Source organism: Copadichromis virginalis, linkage group LG18 (assembly GCF_057382275.1).
Source record: "Copadichromis virginalis isolate Kocher_CV1m ecotype Utaka linkage group LG18, C_Virginalis_male_GT1.1, whole genome shotgun sequence".
Taxonomy (NCBI): Eukaryota; Metazoa; Chordata; class Actinopteri; order Cichliformes; family Cichlidae; genus Copadichromis; species Copadichromis virginalis.
Genome location: NC_140635.1, coordinates 34,551,935 through 34,575,509, shown reverse-complemented (window position 1 = coordinate 34,575,509; position 23,575 = coordinate 34,551,935). Strand labels below are relative to the sequence as shown.

Below are 23,575 nucleotides of genomic sequence, written 5' to 3'. Positions count from 1 at the left end.
ACAATACAACATTTGTGTTAGGTATTTTAGTACCATGGTAGCATTTACTGGATATTGTTTTATAGTGACATTATGCAGGAAAACTCTGTCATTCAATAAGGCCCCTTTGTTTCAGTGTTTTTCTCTTTGACCCAAGAATTGATGTGTGAGAATCACAGGCTGGTACAAGGTTGAAATACCACAGAGATCACTCCCTCAGCTACATTAGTTTCTTAATCTCTTAGGAGACGCCTGTTGAAGGCCAGATGGTTTGTTTCAGAATTCACTAATGAAAGAACTCTTTATTTCGTGCCTTGAAAATATGTCGCTGAGATAATCACAATTGTAGCTGAACTGATAAACTACACAAAGGATGCTTCTTCACCCAAGGGCAGGAAGACGCTCCCTTATCTTGGTCTGTACTGGTTTAAACTGATAATCTGCTGTCTCATGAATTTTACCCTCTATATAAACTGTTGTACTTGTGAATAAAGTTGAGTCAATTTGGGAAGACAACCTGAAGCAGTCTCTGTTTTCTTGTTCTCCCAAGCTGCTCCCGAGCTCGTACTAACACGCTGAATGGCATGCTTGAATGTTGCTTGAGAATATATTTGACTGTGTTACAGACTAAGGGACATTCTCTGCTGATAGGTGAAGGTACATTCTCTGCTGATAGACGTCCACGCCTCGGAGGAAGTCGATCCACGGATTAGGCCCTGGAAACCGTTTCCTTCAATTTGTAATTTATTTTATCAACTTTCCTTCTGACGATGCTGTCTGTGTTGAGCGCTCAGTGAATCTGTGTTCGACTACTCCGCCTAGGCTGCACTGTCGAGCGCAGATCCACTGAGCGCTCAACACAGACAGCATAGTCAGGAGGAAGAGCGCAGGGCAAGCTAGCAAGACAGAAGTTAAGCTCTCCTTGCAAGATGGACCTCCCCCACCCTCATTCAGATCTGGCGTTTGGAATTATTTTGGTTTTCATGTGACGTATGACCCTGAAGGTAAGCGAGTCATGGACTAAAGTAAAACAGTATGTTGGATGTGCCATGCAATGCTTAATTACATTGGTGTGAACTAGTGTGTTAGCGCAGTTAGCTCGTTAACGTGTTGGCCGTCTAGCCCCATGCACGGGGCGATCGGCGGTAGCTCGTTAACGGAGATTTGCCGTGTTGTGGCGTTAAGGTCATTTCAACGAGATTAACCTGAAAGCACTAGTGGGAACACAACGAATATGACTGCACATTTACGCCGACATCATCCTAGTGCAAAGACAAAAACAACAAGCATGCTACTAACTTTAGCCGAGTCATTTAGACAGCTGTTATCACGTGATTCTCCTTATGCTGCTGAGAATATAGCCCAGAAGAAGCGGATAGTATCCGGTTGTTCAGTCTGACGTCACTAGCCGTGTCTGGGTCTAAACTCCGCTGCAGGTCCATATATCAAACGATCACTATGGCATTACTGAGAGTTGAAAAACTGTCTAAAGTCTTTCATCTTTAATAAAATGATCAGCGTTCTGCTCTACCAGGTGTAACAATTGAGTTTAACATCCAGGCATCCATGAAAACGGAATTTATGACATTTAACGGAGTTAGAAGTTAGCAGGGAGTTAGCTTGCTAGCTTCTATCTAAATACAATATAGCATGTCCTGACTGCAGGGTTTTGGAAACAAATTCAAACGTACAGCTTTCTTATCACTTCCAGCATAAATGAAGACAGAAAACTAAACAGCAGTGACGTTTGTAGGGTTACTGAAGTTTGGCTAGCTGGTATATAATGATGTGCTACGTGACCGCTAGCGACATAGCTATGTTAGCATAATATAAACAAGCTAACTTTTTTTCCACTCGATAAAAGTTAACGTGAGTTTTCTCGGTGGTCAGAAACAAATGTAATCGCATGGCAGGATGCTGTAAAAGGACCAAACTTCAGCCAGGAGAACAACTGAGATAATCCATCCACAATACGAGGTTAGTCATTCATATACTGCTGCATGGGCTGGGCTGTAGTTACATCCTAAGGTTTTAAAAACTGAGCTTAAATAAATGATTAGCGGTAATAAAAGCCGAGGGAGGTCAACAGTGATCACTGACTGTTTTAGGAGCTTTTTGAGATCAAATAGAAGAAAATACATAACATTAAACATGTTAACAACATAAAAGCCATATTAAACGCAGACTACTTTAGACCCGGAAGTAGGATTCGTCGCGTCATCACTGAACAACCGGATAGCTTTTATTTTGGAAAGAGACATTTCTCTGTAATAAACTCTCTTTTCCAAAGATGAGTGATTCCTCAATCAGATACAGGGCTTGCAAAATCGCTAGCCCGACGTCCCGGAGCTAGCGATCTTTCCAGTCGGGCTACAAAAATCTCTCTGCCCTGCCCGTCGGGCTATTGTAGGAAAAATATATGTCAATGCTTTTGCATTCTTTCAGAAATGTAGCTGGGTAATTATGTCATTGGCATCGGTGAGCCACTGTCAATATGTGACATATTGAAATCGCGTTTGAATTTGCGCTTGTTTTTTTGCTTTCACTTTGCAATGACAGCACTGATCTGTGAGTGATGATAATTTGTGCACCAATTCCTCTGACATCGTCTTATTAATCGTTAGCTTACTATGCAAACATGACAAGTGAAATCTCCCGCAGCAAGCTTAAACATGTGAGAGGTTGATCGCGCAGAGAATCGCTGAGCTTATGTGAGTGCGTGTGTAAAAGTAGCAGTATATATATTTTAGTTCTGCTGAGCCAAATAAGACAGGTCAGGGTGAAGAAGTGACAGCCAAAGAAAAGCTTACCACAAAATAGAGATGGACCGATCCGATATTACGTATCGGTATCGGTCCGATACTGACCTAAATTACTGGATCGGATATCGGAGAAAAATAAAAAATGTAATCCGATCCATTAAATATCACGAAAGCACCTCACAAAACTTGCAACACGCCGTAACTCACCTCAGAAAGTTAGCACGTCGGAGCAGTAGGCATCACGTGATAGAGCGGCTGTGGCATGCGGGACCTGTCGGTGGTCTGGATAGCATTTGGAGCTTCGCTAGCAACCCGGCATTTCATCTCCGACAAAGTTATCCCCGAGAGAAGTAAAGCAAGTGTGTAAGTCCATCTCTGAATGTTTGTAAAGCATTCCTGCGTTAAGCTTAACAAGCGATATATGGAGCGACTGCCTCTTCTTGCTGCTACTTCAATCATGAAACTGCTTAATGATCAGCTGATCGGCTTTTCTGTCGCGAGTCCATCTCTCTGGTTTGTTTTTGGCCCACTTTGCACCAGAAAGAGGAAACCAGCGGCTAAACAACAGCAGCACGTTTAAGCTTGATCAGCTGTTGTTAGAATTTATTTATTATTACTTTCTACTCGAGGATCTTTTTCTACGTAGCTGACGGCTGGTAACTGTGCAGGGGCGGATCTAGCAAAGTTTAGCCAGGGGGGCCGATAGGGCATTAACAGGGAAAAGGGGGCACAAAGACATATATATATACCCTAGTAAGCTATAGTACTTTTTCCTTTGGGAAGGTACCATCTGTACAGTCTGCAATTTTGTTGAAGAAAGATGTTGAATCTATTTAATATTTCTTGAAAAATAATTGATTTCTGTGCATTTTTTTTTCACACTGCATCAAATTAAAGTTGATTACGTCGATTAAGCATCATGAGGTGGAGCGTGAGGGGTGGTTCCCTATTTTTTATTTATTTATTTTTGTTGTTGCTGGGAGTTGGAACCCTATTAGTTAGGTTGCTTAATATTTACGCTAAGTACTCTTTAAAATACCAGAATAGGGAGGATGGTGTAGGTTTAAGTTTATTAGATTGATCAGTATTGCTGAACTATAAATATTTTTTTTTGCATATAGGTATAATAGAATAGCTTTAGTGTAGTTGTTGTTTTAAACTTGAGTATGAACTTATACAAAATGCAGCAAGATATTTTTAAAAAAACAGTTTTATTGATTAAAACACACTATATCGGATTCATATCGGTATCGGCAGATATCCAAATTTATGATATCGGTATCGGACATAAAAAAGTGGTATCGTGCCATCTCTACCACAAAACGGAGAAGTTATGACAAATGAGACTATAAGGCAAAAAGAAAGTGCAGCTTTATGGTTTCATGGACAAAAGAATTTCTGTGGCTGCAATATGACGAGCTAAATAACCAGGGCTGCACATAAGTGGTCCGCAGGTGCGCATTCGCTGTCAAAATAAAAAACGCGCACAAGGGTTAGGGTTAAATTTAAAAACTGTACTTTTGAGTTAAAATATATATTTATAATTTTAATAAATGACAAATTAAAAAGGCATGAACATTTTTTTGTATCGAAAAAATATCGAACCGTGACACCAAAGTATCGAACCGAACCGTGAATTTTGTGTATCGTTGCACCCCTATCAGACAGGGAGGTGAAACTCACCATCAACAAATGAAAGGAAAAATATAGCGTCTTTCTGAATATGACTTCCTAATATCATTGATACAGTGACAATTACAATGACAGCTGATTGGCTCTCATACAACACACATAGAAATACATACGTTTTTGGGAATAACATCTCAAAACAATGCAAACACATATAAATAATAAAGTATTTCCAAAATTCTTACTGATTTTTCATCCAGTCATTTTAATTATGACGCCAGCTAATCAATATGAACATGACATATTGACAAATTTATAATCAAACACGTTTGAACACAGTTCAAAAGAGTGCAACAGCATGTTCAAGAAGTCTGTGAAGGTTCTCAGTCATCCAGGTCATCGTAGTCAAAGGAGCTTGCAAAGAAAAGCGTCTGGACTTCTTTAAGTTGCTTGAAGACGTTTCACCTCTCATCCGAGAAGCTTCTTCAGTTCTAAGGTCAAATGGTGGAGAGTCCCAGATATAAACCTAGTGGGAGTTTCCCTCCACAGAGGGACAAAAGGACCCCCTGATGATCCTCTAATCGCCTGAGTCAAGGTGGGAAACTGGGTGTGGGTCCCAATCAGCCAGAGTTTCGGGTGTGTTCATTGTGAAACCTGGCCCCACCTTATCATGCGAATTCCTGAGGTCAGATGGCCCAGGATGTGAGTGGGCGTTAAGGCGTCTGGGAAGGGAACTCAAAACTGGATTATAGATGGCAGAGAGTTGGTGTCGTAAACCACCGCCTCTGTTCAAAGATGGTCGCTCACAGTGGACATAGATGCTTCTTTCACTCCTCTTTCAAACCATCTGTCCTCTCTGTCCAAAATGTGAACATTGGCATCCTCGAAAGAGTGACCTTTGACCTTTAGATGCAGATGGACTGCTGAGTCTTGTCCTGTGGAGGTGGCTCTTCTGTGTTGTGCCATGCGCTTGTGAAGTGGCTGTTTGGTCTCTCCAATGTAGAGGTCTGAGCATTCCTCGCTGCACTGTACAGCATACACCACGTTGTTAAGTTTGTGTTTTGGCGTTTGGTCTTTCGGGTGAACCAGTTTCTGTCTGAGCGTGTTGCTGGGTCTGAAATACACTGGGATGTCATGCTTGGAGAAAACTCTCCTGAGTTTCTCTGATACACCGGCTACATAGGGGATGACAATGTTGTTGCGTCTGTCTTTCTAATCCTCCCTCGCTGGTGTCTGGTCTTCTTTTCTGTGCCTCTTTGCTGACTTTAAGAACGCCCATTTAGGATAGCCGCACGTTTTGAGTGCTTCCTTTACATGTGTGTGTTCCTTCTTTTTTCCTTCAGGCTTAGAGGGAACATGTTCTGCCCGGTGGTGTAGGGTCCTGATTACTCCAAGTTTGTGTTCCAAAGGGTGATGGGAGTCAAAGAGGAGGTACTGGTCCGTGTGTGTGGGCTTCCGGTAAACTTTGATGTTGAGTTTGCCGTTCTCTTCAATGTGCACAGCGCAGTCCAGGAAAGGCAAACAGTTGTCCTTTGTGTCTTCCCTGGTGAACTTGATGTTTTTATCCACAGAGTTAATGTGCGCAGTGAAGGATTCCACTTCTTGTGTCTTGATTTTGACCCAGGTGTCGTCCACATATCTGTACCAGTGGCTGGGTACTCTTCCTTTGAAAGAGCCAAGAGCCTTCCTTTCCACTTCCTCCATGTAAAGGTTGGCTACAATAGGTGACACGGGGGAGCCCATGGCACAGCCATGTTTTTGTCTGTAAAAGCCTTCGTTGTATTTGAAATATGTAGTGGTGAGGCAGAGGTCTAACAGTGTGCAAACATGGCTGTGCCATGGGCTCCCCCGTGTCACCTATTGTAGCCAACCTTTACATGGAGGAAGTGGAAAGGAAGGCTCTTGGCTCTTTCAAAGGAAGAGTACCCAGCCACTGGTACAGATATGTGGACGACACCTGGGTCAAAATCAAGACACAAGAAGTGGAATCCTTCACTGCGCACATTAACGCTGTGGATAAAAACATCAAGTTCACCAGGGAAGACACAAAGGACAACTGTTTGCCTTTCCTGGACTGCGCTGTGCACATTGAAGAGAACGGCAAACTCAACATCAAAGTTTACCGGAAGCCCACACACACGGACCAGTACCTCCTCTTTGACTCCCATCACCCTCTGGAACACAAACTTGGAGTAATTAGGACCCTACACCACCGGGCAGAACATGTTCCCTCTAAGCCTGAAGGAAAAAAGAAGGAACACACACATGTAAAGGAAGCACTCAAAACGCTATCCTAAATGGGCGTTCTTAAAGTCAGCAAAGAGGCACAGAAAAGAAGACCAGACACCAGCGAGGGAGGATTAGAAAGACAGACGCAACAACATTGTCATCCCCTATGTAGCCGGTGTATCAGAGAAACTCAGGAGAGTTTTCTCCAAGCATGACATCCCAGTGTATTTCAGACCCAGCAACACGCTCAGACAGAAACTGGTTCACCCGAAAGACAAAACGCCAAAACACAGACTTAACAACGTGGTGTTTGCTGTACAGTGTAGCGAGGAATGCCCAGACCTCTACATTGGAGAGACCAAACAGCCACTTCACAAGCGCATGGCACAACACAGAAGAGCCACCTCCACAGGACAAGACTCAGCAGTCCATCTGCATCTTAAGGATAAAGGACACTCTTTGAGGACGCCAATGTTCACATTTTGGACAGAGAGGACAGATGGTTTGAAAGAGGAGTGAAAGAAGCTTCTATGTCCACTGTGAGCGACCATCTTTGAACAGAGGCGGGGTTTATGACACCAACTCTCTGCCATCTATATTCCAGTTTTGAGATCCCTTCCCAGACGCCTTAACGCCCACTCACATCCTGGGCCAGCTGACCTCAGGAATTCGCATGATAAGGTGGGGCCAGGTTTCACAATGAACACACCCGAAACTCTGGCTGATTGGGACCCACACCCAGTTTCACACCTTGGCTCAGGCGATTAGAGGATCATCAGGGGGTCCTTTTGTCCCTCTGTGGGGGGTCACTCCCACTAGGTTTATATCTGGGACTCTCCACCATTTGACCTTAGAACTGAAGAAGCTTCTCGGATGAGAGGTGAAACGTCTTCAAGCAACTTAAAGAAGTCCAGACGCTTTTCTTTGCAAGCTCCTTTGACCATGTTCAAGAAGGTGCTAACATTGTTCCCTTGGCGTCTGGGGAAGCTGAGAGGAGCCTTCATCGGATCAGAGAAATGACACATTTACACAGCAATAAACTGCCAAATGAAAATGAAATGCTGAAGAGTGAGATACAATTAAAGAATGTAAACATAGCAAAGGGACGTAAAGAGGCTAAACATGAATACATTAATTGTAAATGTGAGCGGCTGAATGAAGAAAGATAACTGCTGAGCTGGTGACAAATAATTCCTTAGAGGTGTTCAGCGGTGTACAAAACCTTCCCATAGTTTCTGCTACCGCAGCCAATTTGATGAGAAATGGTGGTTCCTACAATATTGCTTTAAATGAAAAATACTCAGAGTAACCTGGTGACAAAATTTCTGAGCTCTATACCTACATCTCTGCACCTTATTCTTCTCTTTATCCATATTTTTCAGGCATTTAAAAAAAACTTTTAAACAAACAACTGTGTAAAATACTTCTGAAAGTACTTCTCAAAGTGCCAAAGAAATGCAGGAATACTGTGTCCCCCACATTTCTGCATTTCATCTCACTGCATATAGATGCTGCTTCCAGCGCTGACAATAAAGTCTAACACTAAACAACACTGAACTCCGACATCATATCATCATTTCTGTCAGTAACAAGCTAAAAATATACATATGTTCACTTCCTGTTCTGATAACTAATCCTTTCAACCAGCTGTGGCTCAGGCAGCACTTTTAGTTAGTAAAACACTCACAGCTGGAGTCTTACATTCGTATGTGTCTATACGTCGCTTTCATCAAATTGGTTTTGTATGCCTGCAACAAACACCCAAATATTTTCTCCCGATAATTAATCCTTTTTCTTGTTCAGTGTGAAATTCATTGAAACAATATGATAAATAATCACAACAATCCTCTCAGAGCCACATCAGTATAATGAACCAAGTCAAATGACTTTGCTTCTATTTAAAAAAGAAATCACTAAGCGTGAAAATTCATCAACCTCAGTGGCTGACAGATTTAATAAATGGCCTTTCCCCATTCCCACATCAGGCAAGTGAGGTCTTTTGGGCATGTCCTACCAGGACCACAGAGGGAGACCCCAGAGGTGGCCCATGGCAGCCCGGAGAGTTTATATATGCCCGTTGTCTTGGGAACACCTTGGTGTCCCCCAGGTCATTGCCTGCTTTAGTGGGAATCTGACAAATGTTGTTCTTGTGACAGTGTCAAGGGTCCCTTCAACTCTGTCACCACTGTCCCATAAAACATCTACATGTAGAGCTTCACAGTTAAACATGTTTAAATGTGGTAAATATTTTAAATTTTGTGTATTTTGAATCAAAGTCATTCAATTTCAGGCTAAAAAAATGACACTGCATTTGACAAAGAGCACTATAGACCAACTCATGCAAGTAAGGATTGTGTTATAAATGGCCGTCACATCGTCTTCTGTCATCTAAAGTTGTTATTCTCTTACTGTTTGACAGATGTATGGTTTTCCATTCACATGTATAGGAACGCAGAAGCCAAACTTTTTCACTGTATTCTTTTTAGTGACAGTAGAGTAGCCCAGGGGTGTCAATTTCTATCTGTCTTCCTGCCATTCAGCCTGCTGCTCAACCACTTTGATCCAGAAGGTAACTGAAACAACTGCTGTTAAACTGCAAAGCGATTCAGTTCAGGCATTCATGGTCCTCGCAGAATAAAATCTACTGACATCTTCTGTTTTAACTCCAGATTGACACCTTTGTGATTTTCTTTTCCTTTAGGAAGTGGCTTGACAGCGATCACAGATGACACATCATTCATTCAGCATGGGTCATCAGGTGGGCAGCTGCCTTCGTGGATGTCTCATTAATTTAAGAGCAGTATATCAGATGACTAAATCACCTGAGGGCTAATCCATAATCCCTGTCATCTTAGATGAACACCCTTCATATCCAGCCACAATTTTATTTTATGCCGAAATCTAGTTGGCCCTGTTTATCAATAATGAGTTGATATTTTATGCAATCAATAACAAATGTACCCTATAACTATGATACACAGAAACATGTCTGGAGGTGTTTTCATGAATGAAATTAATCAGTTTTTCTTTACATTTCTGAACTCTTTGGGATTCAAATATAAAAAAAGCTCCCTCTGTGTTTATGAGGCTTCACAAAAATGCTGATAATCACCTGGTGAGTCGAACTTTACCTGGTATAATATCACAGGGAAAATAAGTAAAACAGAGCAGCGCTTTACACTGTTACACACTAACTTGTTGACACTGAATGTTTCAGCAGACACTAAAGGACCGACCTCTTCTCTACAAACTAATCCTGTTCCGACATATTTTTTTCTAAAACATAATAAATCATGTTAACTGTTAATCTGGGTGAATCTTAAAGCTTTCCACCAACAAGCAAAGTCGGTTCTGCATCAAACTAATTACTGGTCTGTCCTTCAAGTAGAAGTGAGCAGCAGTCTTTATGCTCGAGGTCTACAGAGATGATCTTACAGAAACCTGATCAGTAATACTGTTGATATTACTGTTGATTCAGTCTTATGTGGATATTTTTTATCCGTGCACCAAAAGAATTAAAAATATATTATTACCTAAACTCTTGTCTTTGTGTCATATGTCTAAGAGGACCAGGGATCTTTTAGAGTAAATATTTAGACTTTAGACACGTGCAAAAAGGTTACTGTGTTTTTGTTTTGGAATGTAAAGTGTGAATCTAAAGGGCTCATCCATAATATATCACTTATGACAAGCACTGCTTGTACTACTGTCTCTTTCTGTCTCTCACTTTCTTTCTTTCTCTGGAAAACACGTTAAATAATTAAAAACAAAACAAGTGTTCCAGCAGAAAAGATTTTTCGTTGCCATTAACTGCTCTGAAATTACCAGACTAATCGGTGCTGCTCTGTTCTTCACACAATTACGGCTCTCAGAAAATTAATCTGAAATAATTTTGAACATTTAAAAGTTTTAGTCGTTTTCATTTTCAGAGAAGAGGATGTGTTATGTTGGGGTCTTCAATGCACAATAAATTTTATCTGGACAAAACAGAGCACCAAAGGTCACTAACTTCAGGACACTGGTGGAAACTTTTCTCAGGTTCCTTATTTATCCACCAAAAAACTAAATCAAACAAAGAAATGACCAAAAGAGTTCACTAGATACTGAAAGATGCTGTGAAATTCTGCCCTGTACTGGTCATATTTGAGCATACCCCTGACTAATTTAAGTAACTTAAATAAATGTAATTAAATGGGACATAACTGATCATATAGAGCATTCTCATTCCCACTGCGTAACATACCGACGATTTGTCACGTTTTGGGATGAGAACGTGTTGAACAGAGAGCCTCGTATTTTGGCTGGTCAATGAAGCATAAACATAAACGCTGAAGGCTCAGGCATACGGAAAAATGTAAATTTGATAATTGGATTTATTTTAATTAGTTAGAAACACAGACTATAACAGAAATAGTCTGCTCCACTATATTTATTTTATTATAGGAGTCTAACTTCTGTTTTTTATAAACACATGGCTTCCTTGTTATGTAGACATCTCTTTCTGGACTAAACCTCTGATCCAGCATGGTTACCTTTAGCTCCACCCCAAAGTTGCCTATAAAAAGCACAGAATGACTGCACACACCCGTCCCATGTCTCCAGTGAAAATCTGTTTGCCAGTAAGCATTTTTGAACAGAACAGTACCCAACCTACACTACACACAAAATAAAAGCATATTTTAAATAAACATTGAGATATTTTCTTATCCATCTTATTCCATCAGTCTGGAAGTTAATGTGATTTTTAAGTGAAGCACAAACCACACTCTGAGAGAGAGCTCTTTCAGATACGCTCATGTGTCTGTGCTCATTTGCACCACTAGCTAACTTGCTAAAAGCTAGCTAGAGCATATACTGGATCCAATGATTTGGTTTTTGCTTTGTGTCCCGGACAGATTACATTGCTGCACACATCTCCAGTGATCTGGACCAGAGTAGGATCATCGTGGTTGTTAATCCACAGCTGTTGTAGATGGTCAAGATAACAAGCCAGTGAGACATGTTTCCTGCTTGCCGTGTCAGTGACTGTCGAAATAACACAAATTCTTCAGCACTACCTTAAAAATCACCTTTTATGGGTTGGGTGGGTATGTTCTCGATTTAACCCCCAACCTCAAGTAGCATGTCTGTCCATTTCTCATTAGACATAAAGAGAATGCTCAGGGGCATTGCTTCCACTGTGTAATACATGTCATCAGTTGAGCCCGGTTTAACTCTGCAGCACTGTTTTGGCTCATTTACAGCTCTCTCTGCAGCCCACAGTCACTGCACACAGAGTAGATTTTCTTTGGACTTATGAACCATTTAACAATTCAAACGCTCTCAGTGGCTTTGAACTGCCAAGCAATTCTTTCTTTTTAAACTCTGGCATTTTTTCCTTTATTCATAAATGTTTTTGTGTTAGACTGCAGAATTGCATTGCCCTCTGAATCACGACCACCTCGGCAAAATCCTCAGAGGCCTGATTAAAACTCACAGCAACAGCAATGAATAAAAATAAATGCTGATTACGTGAGGATACAAAACATGTCAGAGAGTTGATGAGAGATAATAATAAAAGTCTGTTTTTACTAGAGTCGACAGAAAGTCTTTGCAATCCTTCAAGTGCAGCATTAAGAAGAAACTCCTTCAGGTACTTTTCAGCTTGGTGCAGCGGTCAGCAAAATCCTACCCTGCTTCACTGCTCGATGACTCCTTTTATTTCTTTTTAGTTGGACTGTCATGACTCCCAAAGTAACACTGAAGAAAAGTGCAGTGCAGAAAATGTCTCTCACCTTACATCTACCGCATCCTCCATGACTGTCATGTCTGTCTTGCATTTGGCTGATGGGTTGATGGCGAGCTCAGCAGGGGGGATGACAAAGCTTTTACTTAATGGCAGCCACATCCCTTCTCCTAGGGTGTACGTGAATCTGCAAGAGGACAAGAAAAGTAGATGAGAGTGTAAGGTAGGGTTGTAGGTTTAGGCTTTTCGGGGGAAAATAGATCATTAAGGCCTTTGAGACTGTTGGCAGCCCCTTTCAACTTCCAGCTGCTAGGAAATTACCCAACCAGTTGGCGAGAGGCTGCTGGAAGTTGCTGACTTTTGCTAGGCGAAACTGTTTGCAAAGAAACAAAATGTTCACTTGCTCCCTGATATATCCCGCCTATTAACAGATGCAATGATGAAGAGCTGATTAGTGTTCTTCATTACACCTATGATAATTATCAAGCAAGCACAGCGTGTCCTTTGAAATGGGTTTATTTTGTTAACAAAAACAGAGTTTAGCCGGCGTTCATCATGTTGGTTTTGCCCTGTAACAGGTTCTACTTACAATGACATCATTATTTCAAATTTTGGCAAAACAGCGGTCTAATCATATATATGAGACAAAATACCTAAGAATAATAAAAGTAAATAATAATAACAGTAATAATAATATGATGATGATCTCATAAATGCTGTTTCTTTACATAGAAAAACAAATGTAGAGAATACTACTTTTTTGAATTGTGACTAAAAGTCGTGAGAGTTATTTGAACTGACAGCAGTTGAAATCCTGTTTCTGTGAAGTGTTGAATGGCAAAAGGTTACTACAGTTAAACATATTACTAAGTAGTTCATGAATGGCAACTGCAATGTCTTTTTTGATTTGTGTCTACGAAGGTGTGCAAGCCTTACTTTGCATGTATGATCGTATTTGTAAGGTGTTATTTGGTTTTAGGCTTCTAGTCCTGCAAATGTGACTTTTACAACAACTGAGGGATAAATATTTACAGTATATGAAACTTCAGCAGCACAAACACCAATAGTGAATTTGAGTGAACTGTTATTTCCAAGCAAAGAACAAAATCAAGAAGTTAAAGATCTACAGTCATGGTTCTGGGTCAGCTTGATCCAGCATTCTGAGTTTCGTGGGTTTTGGTATTATTGTGTATTATGGTTTATGATCCGATTCTCTGGTTGTGCTGTTTTGATTATTATTATCTGGTGTTTAATTCTTCTTACGAGTTTTGTTCTTAGGTTTGGATTCTGTGCTCCCTCTGTTCAGCGTCCAGTCTGTGCCTCTGCGTCCTGGTCTTGTGTCTCTGTGACTGTACATACGTGTCGTATTTCCTGTTTTACTTTGATAGTCTTTGTGCTATGTCAGAGTGTCTACTTTTGCTCCCCTCGCTGTGTCTCCCTCCGGTTCCTCGTTTCCCTCTTTGCGCGTCGTCGGATCGTCTGCATTGCTGCATCGCTGCTGTGTGTCATTCCCTCCATGCCTCAGGCTTCAGGCTAGTTTTCCCAGTATAGGTTTTGTTTGTTCTTTTCTAGTTTTCCTTGCCGTTTATTTGTAACATCTGCTCAGCCATAAATAAAGGCTCATTCTCTGTTAACATCCACATTCATCTCCATTGTCTGCGTTTGGCTCCTTTCTAATCTACACGCTTGGCAAACCATGACATCTACATTAGGCGATAATAACATGGTTTTATACTTTTAATAGTAATATTCCAGTTATATATGTCTTTACTGACATGTTTATTGTCTAATGTTTAAAAGCTTAACACACAGCTTATGTGGTCATTTTTGGAATTGTCAAGTGATTCTTTATATTTTTATTTGGGTTCTTGCTGTTTTTTTTTTTACCATTAAGCAGAAAAAAAGGTTGTAATTTTTATTTACATGGTTAGGCTGAACTCGATGCAGCAGTAGTCTTTTAGGTTCTGCATCAAAAAGTTAGTGAATGTTAAAAGTATAAAGGCACAAAAAGTTAAAAAGAACTGCAGAAGTGAGGGCTGTGTTGGTTTATTAAAATCTGAATAGAAAACTAAAGATTAAATAGAGACATCGAGGATATAATGGTTATCCCAGTGACTTATTACTGCACAACTTTAAAGTTGAGGAACTTAAAGGAAACACGAAACAGAGGAGAATGCCCCAAACTGAAAATGCAGTGTCTAAAGACTTTCAGTGGACGATTAAAACTTCAGACCCTGAACTTTTAAACGACTCCCATTAAACCCTGCATGTCTTATTAATGCTGAGTTGTCAAACTTGTTCCCAAGTTTGAAGTCTCAAAGGCAAATTGTATTAACCTTCGTATCATCATCATCATCAGGGCATTTCTCACAAACCTTGGAAATCCACCAGTCAGTGTTTCTGACTAATGGCATCGTGTTTGTTACAGGTTATTTATTTTACCTTTCAGCTAAGTTATCCTTTTTGCATAACTCTGACTTGAGCAGAAGGGCACCGAGTTAATGGACAGACTGCATAGCAAATGAGGCACCCGGGCAAAAAAGGGCCCATAAGAGTTTCCCCCAAGACAAAACAGGGCCATAAATCTGTAAACAACAGATGGTTGGAACAAGGGCTTTGAAACAATTCTTTATTTGTGAGTTAATGGACATCATCAGTCTTTAAACACTCTGCAGATGAAATGTAATGCTTCAAGTTTTAGTTAAACAGCGCATGCTGATTAACATCAAATGCATTATTAGTGCTGATGAATATTTCATGGATACTTGTAATACAAAAAGGGGGGACTTGTTGATTAAATAGTTAACAGGCATTTTTCTGCAGACAAAACATATTTCCTCATTTACAATTGTTCAATTTGCATTTAATAAAATGCTAACGTAGCATAAAGAAAAGGGCAGTGAATTGTGGGTGCTGCATGCATTACCAGTCGCTTTTAGAAGCGAAGGATTAAATCACTATAGAAATGGAACACTTCATTATATCCACCCAATTACTCCCTTTGTTCCAAAGTTTAAAAGATTCGAGTGGATCAAAGTGTTGTTGCCTGTTTACTGCAAAACACTTGGCTGTAGCAAGTTAGTATAACATGGAAGTCCATTAAAATAGTAATATTTCCATATTGCTTCAAGACACTGTTGCGCTGTTGCTACCTCACATTTCTCCTGCGGGACTGTGTATAGCAGGAGTGCTGAAATTCCCTGTGATGCGGTATGACGTATATGGGTGACCGCAGGACAATTTAGCAGCCACTTAATGAGCGCAGCTTCATAATGGACAACTGGGGACTTGTGTGCTACTGTACGACTTATTTGGTCCAACCTAAGAGAAAGTGGTGGTGGAAAACACTAAGAGGCCCCGAGAGGAAACGGTTGTTGAGTGGAAAACATGTTTGCAGTCCGCAGAGGAACTCCCTGCGGTTAATACTGTGCAAATAGGAAACACTGTTTGCGAATGCTGACTCTCACCATTTAGCTCCTCCAAGAATTTTGTTTGTGTTGTTGGGTTTCCTTTGCTTTACTCTCTATAGCGCTACAATTTCACTCAGCTAATTAGCTTTTGTGTTGAACAGTAATATCTGTTCAAAGAAACAAGAGGACGGCTTCGCAGGTCAGCGAGTGCTTGCTCAAAATTCAAGGTCTCTTCTAATGTGTGGAGCAAACAGGGACGTTTGAGGAAGTTTAAAGCTAAAAATGTTTAAATTAGGATGGATGGCTGTGTTGAAGGCGCCAGAGGACAACGAGATTTTAAACTATTGTTGTAATAAAGGTGGGGAGCCTGCTGCAGAAAGCATGCTGGCAGGCAAGGAAATGCATCAAAGCATCTCCGGGAGATATTACTGTGATTCCAGCTTCGAATGTGTGTCCCAGCATAGGGACAATGCTAACAATGATAAGAACGGTTCACGTCAACTGTGCAGTCACACAAACTTGTTGTTGCTGCTGTGCTGTCATGAAAGGAGTCAGAAACTTGTAATGAAGGCAGTGGCACATTCCTTCTTAGATCTGCTCTTTCTCAAGTCGGAGAACTTGGCAAGAAAAGCAGTTGAGAATATTGTTAGATACCTCGGTCTCAGACAAGTGGCCCGATACCCTGATGTGTTGTTGTGAATGTTGATGATTTTCTCTCAGCTATATGTTCTCTTCAAGGCAAAAGCCTAAAGCAACGATCTCTGTCATAAGACACAAGGGAAAAGATTAAATATATATTGTAACGCTGTGTTTGTAACATTCATCTGTTCTTAAAAGCATAATAATTTATAACAGCAGCTGTAAATTAGCTACCTTTATCTGACAAAAGGCCAGCATTCACTTGCTTTTCAGGGCTCATTCAATCTGAACCGACATCTGTGAACTATATCTGATTCTTTAGTAACTTGGAAATATGTTTGGTGCTTAGCAAGTCATTTGTCTTAGCAGTTTGTGTTGTCATATATGCTAAATAAAAGGTGAATATCCTGCATGCTCGAATTTGTCTTTCAGGTCTTTTGTGTTGTTTTTAGACTCTTTATTGCTCTTTGTTGCTCATCAGTGCAGAATTGCTGAAGAAATAGCAAGGTATTTACAAAAGTCCCATAAGTATTTGGAAAATAACAATATTTGTCATTTAGCACCACAGCAGATTGTTTGTTTTTGATTAAAACATGCTAGCTACCGCTCACCGCTTGTCTGCAGGCTTTATTAAATGGAAAACTTCCACAACAGTGTCCACGCCATAACACTGCAACAGACAATGTTTCTCTAGGATTTTCAGCACAAATGTCACCTGGCCTTCCTGTTCTTGAGTATAATAGCGAGAGTTGCAGTGAAAAGCTACCACATGCCACGAGTTCAACACGATGGGATCAAATCAACATGGCTGCAAAACCGCTTTACAGTCAACTGTCTAATTACACTTGTGTCATGGTTCGTATTTTGAGTTTATTATGTTTTGGTGTAATTTTGCATCATGGATTGTTTTCTTGTTCTCTTGTTGTGGTTGTGATGATTATTATTTGAGTTTCATGTATCTGTTATCCATGTTTTAGGAATTGTGGTTTCATGTATAGTTCAGTTCCACGTGTCATTTTCTGTCTCTGTGTTGAGTCCGTGTCTCTGAGTTGTGATTCATGTTTCCTGTTTTATTGTGAAAGTCTTTGTCTTATGTTAGTGTGTGCAGCTTTGTTTCCCCCGTCTCGTTAGCCCTGATCTCCCCCAGCTGTGTCTCCCTTCTGTGGCCCATTCCCTCATTACTACCCTGTGTATATAAGCCCTGTGTTTTCCCATGCTCGGTGTCGCGTCGTACCCTCAGACCCTGCCTGTGTGTGCCTGCTTGGTTTCATGGTTTGGTTTGGGTTTTTGTTTCATGCCAGCAATAAAAGCTGTGGTTTTAGTTACATTTCGTCTCGGAGTCCTGCATTTGGATCCACATTTCTACCTGCCCGCACACAGAGCCCTGACAACTTGAGCCTGTATGAATGGAGACAATTTATAAAATAAAAATCTTTAACAGTTGATGCAATAATTTTGTTAAACTAAAGCTCAAAGTCTGCACTTCAATCACATCTTCTTGGTTTGATTTAAGATCCACTCTGTAATGGTGGCGTAAAATTACAAAAAAACCCAAAACACTATGAACTTATGGACCTGAGAAGCAATATGGAGTCAGCATGGACAGAAACTGTTCTGTCACACACTTGACTTGTTCAGTGTTTTCAATTTCAATTCAAATGAAACATCAGCCATTGTTCCGTTGTAACCTTTTTAAAGTGATTTTTTTAGCAGCAGGGTAAATATGCATCAAGTAGTGATGGGATTTCCGGCTCTTTTTAGAGATCCGGCTCTTTCGGTTCGGCTCACTAAGAAGAGCCGGCTCTTTCGGCTCCGAACCGGCTCTTCAGGTTGTTTTGTTGCTTTAATTAAATTATTATTAACAATAATATAAAATTATGCACAAAAGGAATTACTAACGTAAAAAAAAAGTGGTTTTATTTATATATGTTTATATATAAATATATGCAGTGGTCCCTAGAGACAAAACACGTACAAACTCCAAGACACATTTCTAGCATGAACTGAACTTCCAAAGCAGAGCTTCTAGATCACTTAACTTACACAATTGAAAGCATGTGTGTATTGTTTGTGTATTTATACACAGGCACTCATATATATTCAAATAATTAAAAAAAAAAGTTCATTTACCTGTTACTACCACACACCAAATCCGGTCGTTGGTACTTGCTGGCTTGTGTAGCCACAAGATAACAAAAGCTCAACACTGCGCCCAGCATCCTGGAGCACTTGTGTTGTCTTTTGTACGTGTTTTGAGTTTTTATGTGCTTCTGAGTTTTTATATGCTTCTGAGTTTTACGTGCTTCGGAGTTTGTACGTGTTTTGGAGTTTTTACGTGTTTTGGAGTTTGTACGTGCTTCAGAGTTCGTACGTGATTTGAAGTTTGTATGTGCTTTGTCTCTAGGGGCCACCGTAAATATACTTTTATTTATTCACTCCACATAAAATGTAATAAATAAATCATATAATACAAAAATCAACTATTCACATTTCAACTTTTAACTATTTAAATTTTCAGCTTTTTCCTTTCACAAATTTAAAGTGAAAAGAACACAAAACACTGCAAATCACAACACAATTAAATATAAATTATAATATGAAAACAAACAGAAGATGCACATTCTCTGTCATATGGGCCTGCATGAATAAACTTTCTGAATCCTTTATCATCTGCAACCGAAAATAGTTGTGGATGATTACTATACCTTTCTAATGTTGTTGTCCCTGCCTCTCTTTCTCTCTCTCTGGCTCTGTTCCTGTGCTACTGAGTGTAACTACCGACCCTCCCCCCTCTGCCCAGCGTAAAGCACAAGGCTCGCGTGCAGAGTGAAGCGGAAAAAAGTGTGAGAGAGAGGCTGAGAGAAAGAAAACAAAAACCCACGTGACGGCTCGCGATAAGGAGCCGGCTCGCGTCGTTCACGTCAAAGAGTCGGCTCTAAGAGCCATTTCGTTCGCGAACGACCCATCACTAGCATCAAGCATTAATTCAGACCTTGTCTGAAGTGGTCAACTAAATTAACTTTTCCAATCAATTTCATGAATGTGTAGCATTCAGATTGTTTTAAAAATCAATTCTCAACAGCAGAGCAAACAGCTTATGTGATGTTTCTCCCATCTGAAAATCAAACCTCTTGCTCCCTTTCATAGTGCATTTAAAACCGACAGAGTTAGAAGGTATTCTGCAGCCGGAGCTCAAAATCCTCCCCTAATCATAAGGGAGAGACACAATCAAAGCTATTGTACCTGAATTCTAACAAGTTATTTGACTGCAGCACCACAGAAAATGCAGTCAGATAAAACAAAGTTTTGTGAAGTTCTCCTTACCTGAAAATGCGATCAGAGGGTTGTTCTCCCATCACAAGATCAAAACCGCGCTGGAAGATGGTGTAAGGCCAGGGACTGGCATGAAAAAGAGGAAAGAAAAAAGAATAGATCAGAGGAACAGAAAAAAGGTGAGAGAGAATAAAACTGTGTGTTAAAATCAAAGCCTGCGAAGTGTTTTCATTGTACCATCCTCCTAATCTAAACCCCCTAGACATCGAAACACTAGCCATGTTTCCGTGTGTGACTTTGAGTTTTTCCCGCCTCGCAGAGCCCAACAAATCACAACCAGCATTGCAGTGTGCACTACGTGTAAACATAATGATTGAAAAATGTGTTTCTCCAGCAGCTGACATGCAATGTGACTTTGACTCATATCTATTTACCAGGGGAGGGGATAAGAGAGGATGACTGGGCGAGACAGAATGGGAGAAAGGGTCAAAGTGAAAGGAGAGAGAGACGGAAGGTGATGGAGAGGGCGCACAAAGGAGCCAGTGAGAGTGGGGGCATCAAAGGGAGGAGACAGATGCCAAGAGGCAGAAGCGAGAGAGGGGCAATGATGGAGATTAATGGGGAGTGGCAGCTCCGGGACTAAACAGTCTGCAAAGTGAGAGCGTAAGGGGGAGAAGTGACAGGGGACCGATGTCATTCTGAGCAAACTCCACCACTACTGTAAGCAAAAAGAACATTGAGGAAGAGCTGCATCCACACCATAGGCCGTGGTCATTAAACATTTAAGTCACCCCAGGGTGCTCACTCAGTTACACAGGTGTGACAGGGACTCAGGGAGAGCGCCAGGGAAATGAGATAAAGAGGTGCAGAGTTACGTAGATGGGCAAAGGGGGCAAATTTCTGACGTTTCATAAAATGCAGACAAAGATGAAAACATTTCCGACTTGCACTGAGGCTGGCGTGTGATACAGAGAATACATGCCTGCCGGCGACGTGATCGATTAGGGATGTATGATTTGACTTGTTCAGGCCATCATCACATTCACTCTTCACACTGATTGGTAGAACGATTTCATGGTGCAGCAGAATCTAGTACCAGTCCACAAGAACTAAAGAAGTCACAGTGGGGTACCTCTTCATTGTTACCATTTGTTGTTGCCCAGACATATCGCTCTGGAGCTAAACTTTAGTGGGTCCCCTCGTTCTCACAATATATCTCCCTGTGGTCAGTGCATGTCTTTCTTTTTTCTAAGAAAAGAAATGTCATGAGCACTCTAGTCAATATGTTTTGGTATAAAAACACACACAGAACAAACCAAGAAAACTCCACAAGACAGTTTAAACCAGTAACACCTCACACGCACACTTACACACACAGCGGTCACCGAGTGGCCAGCACTGTGGCACCAGTGTTCGCCAAAGGTCAAGGACTTTTTAAAGAAGCAGATGTGAACTCAATTAAGTGTTAATATAACTTCCTGGAGAAGAGCCTGAAACAGCATTTTTAAGGCCAAAAAATATCGAGTCATCACTTGGAATCATTACAGAACTGGTGACTTTGAGGTCAAAAGACGCAGAGATCATAAACCACATTAAAGCCACTGAAAATTAACAAATCTACCTATGGCCGAAAATGATTTAAAGATAGTACTAAAAGTCACGCAGCTGTCATTGCAGCCACATTACTGGATATATTATGGGTTCGGAGGTACATACCAACTTAATACTAACAGTTAAAATACTCGTCACAGCAGGTACTTCACCGCCTGTGGCTGCATTGAGTCTGCAAGAAATTACACCTAAAAACTAAACTGAACACAGAACAGACATGAATTTGCTTGGCTTTAGAAAACCATGTTGTACTTCAGTACAATTTATTACTGCAGTTGTGATTTTTGGTTGAGGTGCTAAAATCGTGCTGTTCACTTCCACAGGTGGAAGCTGCTGGAGAGACCCTCGATTGATGTATTCCCAAGCCTGTAAGTGACCACTGAGAGCAGCCGACAGCAGGCAGTAAGTCCTATGGTATCTGTGTTCGCTGGGGGGTAATTGTTGGCTCTCTGTCTGCAATATTGTAAGATTTTGACCCTGCTAGGGAAAGTGCCTATGAACAGCAGACTTTAGGATTTGTTGATACATAAAGTCAGAGAATAGAGCTGTAGAAATGTAAATCTGAACATTCTGCATAATAACACATCTAATCTGTTTTATGCAGTGACATGACCTCGGGACAAGCGGAGGACTGTAAAACTAGGAATTGTATCAGGCAGACGATGACATCGATTATAAACAAATACCCGAGCAACAAAGAAAAATGATCTCTTTACAGTACATGCCGATGTGCACAGCTAATTACCTGCATTAGAAATTTTTATGTGTTCAAAAATATCAGCTGTACTTGTCAACATTACTGTTCCTTTTGATCCTTGCAGGCAAATTAATACCACTTGGTTTGATGCGTAGGGTGATTCCTTTGTTGTTGACTTTGGGATGGTAATGAGCAATCACAAACCATTATGAGGTGATTATCATAACTTACCCCTGATTGGGCCCCCACTCACTGCGGATGCAGAGGTGCTTGTGGACCGGGTCCTTCATGTAGCCGTCTAAGCAAAGGCACTCTCCTGCAAGCAGAAAGCCAGTGATTCAATCATGTCTTCATTATAGTCAAGCCTTGTTTAATTCATTAGAAATTTCCCTCTGCCCCTCTCCTTCCATTTCACTGCAGGAGAGCTATTCTAAAGATGAATCCTCTGCAGAGAAGCACTCTTAATCATCTCTTATTTTTAATGATGTATTCATAGGTGGTCTTTTTTTTGGTTGTTATTTTTGTTTAAATCTCACAAAGAACAGAAAAATAAATTCCTCAGAGCGTTGCAGCAGCAGAATATTTAATCAGTTGTTTCAGTACAGTGCAGCCAGTCTCCAAATGGCTACTAAAAAAAGCGATGGCGCTCACTGCTGTGCGTCATGTCAGTGGATGTGTTTCTGACACACTGATAAGGACGCAGCGTGTAAAACACCGGCTCGCTCCGACACCGTCAGCTCATTAAAACCTTGCGGCATGACTCATTTCGGATTGATTTTTGACTCCTTCTTGATGTGCATGATGCTTCCTGACCCTAAAGTTCTTTTCAAAACCAAGTTTTAAAAATGTCGTTTTTCTTTGTTTTTCTTCTGGAAATTCTTATTTTGCAACAAGACAAACTGAAGAGGCCAACCAGTAACCTAAAGCTACTACTTTTAGACATAAGCCGAGGAGATGGCAAATTATTTCATCAAAAACATGAAGGATATAGTATTTGTTTGTTTGTATTAGTTTGATTTCTAATAAATGGTTACCATACTTAAAATTCAATCAGAACTTAATTGTTAGGTTTCAGTCAAATACATTTCTAAATGGATCAGCCAGACTGTGACAGAATACTTTTTAAATCAAGAACTTACTTTTATTTGTCAGTTTGCAAGACTGACACTTAGCTAACACTTGCCTTGGAAGAAATACACTAAGACTATTTTACTGGTAAGACAATTAGCACATATGTAATTTTCCAGCTGCCAACAAAATGAAAGCAACCTGTGATGAACACTGTGGTTCAGTTCCATTTTAGTCTCAGATGTCATCAAATTCCAAGGAAAGAAATATGATGCCGTGAATGCAACCATAAGTGTTGAAGCTCTCAATAAGCAATTGCTCCCTTATCATGTTTCCAATTTCTGCTCATGTTTTATGAGTAAATAAGAGAAACAGACGGCACAGTTACCCAGCGACTTCTGACTGGACATCGAAGCTTCAACCCACAGAGACTGCTAACAACATCGTATTGCCAGATAGCACAAAAGTACCGTGTCCATACCCAGACAGGTTTGAGTTGTTTTGAGGACCAAAGAATATTAGTCTGTTTCTTTTATTCTCGTGGCTTATCAGT

General features: G+C 40.6%; 1 protein-coding gene across 8 annotated transcripts in view; it reads right to left on the bottom strand.

Annotated features, from left to right (window-relative positions):
* Nucleotides 1-23,575, bottom strand: part of astn1 (astrotactin 1) — a 500,282-nt gene that overhangs the window by 268,507 nt on the left and 208,200 nt on the right. For all 8 annotated transcript variants that reach the window (XM_085439848.1, XM_085439850.1, XM_085439853.1 and 5 more), the window contains 3 exons: nucleotides 22,186-22,270; nucleotides 19,698-19,772; nucleotides 12,374-12,511 (listed from right to left, as the gene is read on the bottom strand). In XM_085439848.1, coding sequence (XP_085295974.1) covers nucleotides 12,374-12,511; nucleotides 19,698-19,772; nucleotides 22,186-22,270 — 298 coding nt within the window. The remainder of the gene's footprint in view (nucleotides 1-12,373; nucleotides 12,512-19,697; nucleotides 19,773-22,185; nucleotides 22,271-23,575) is intronic.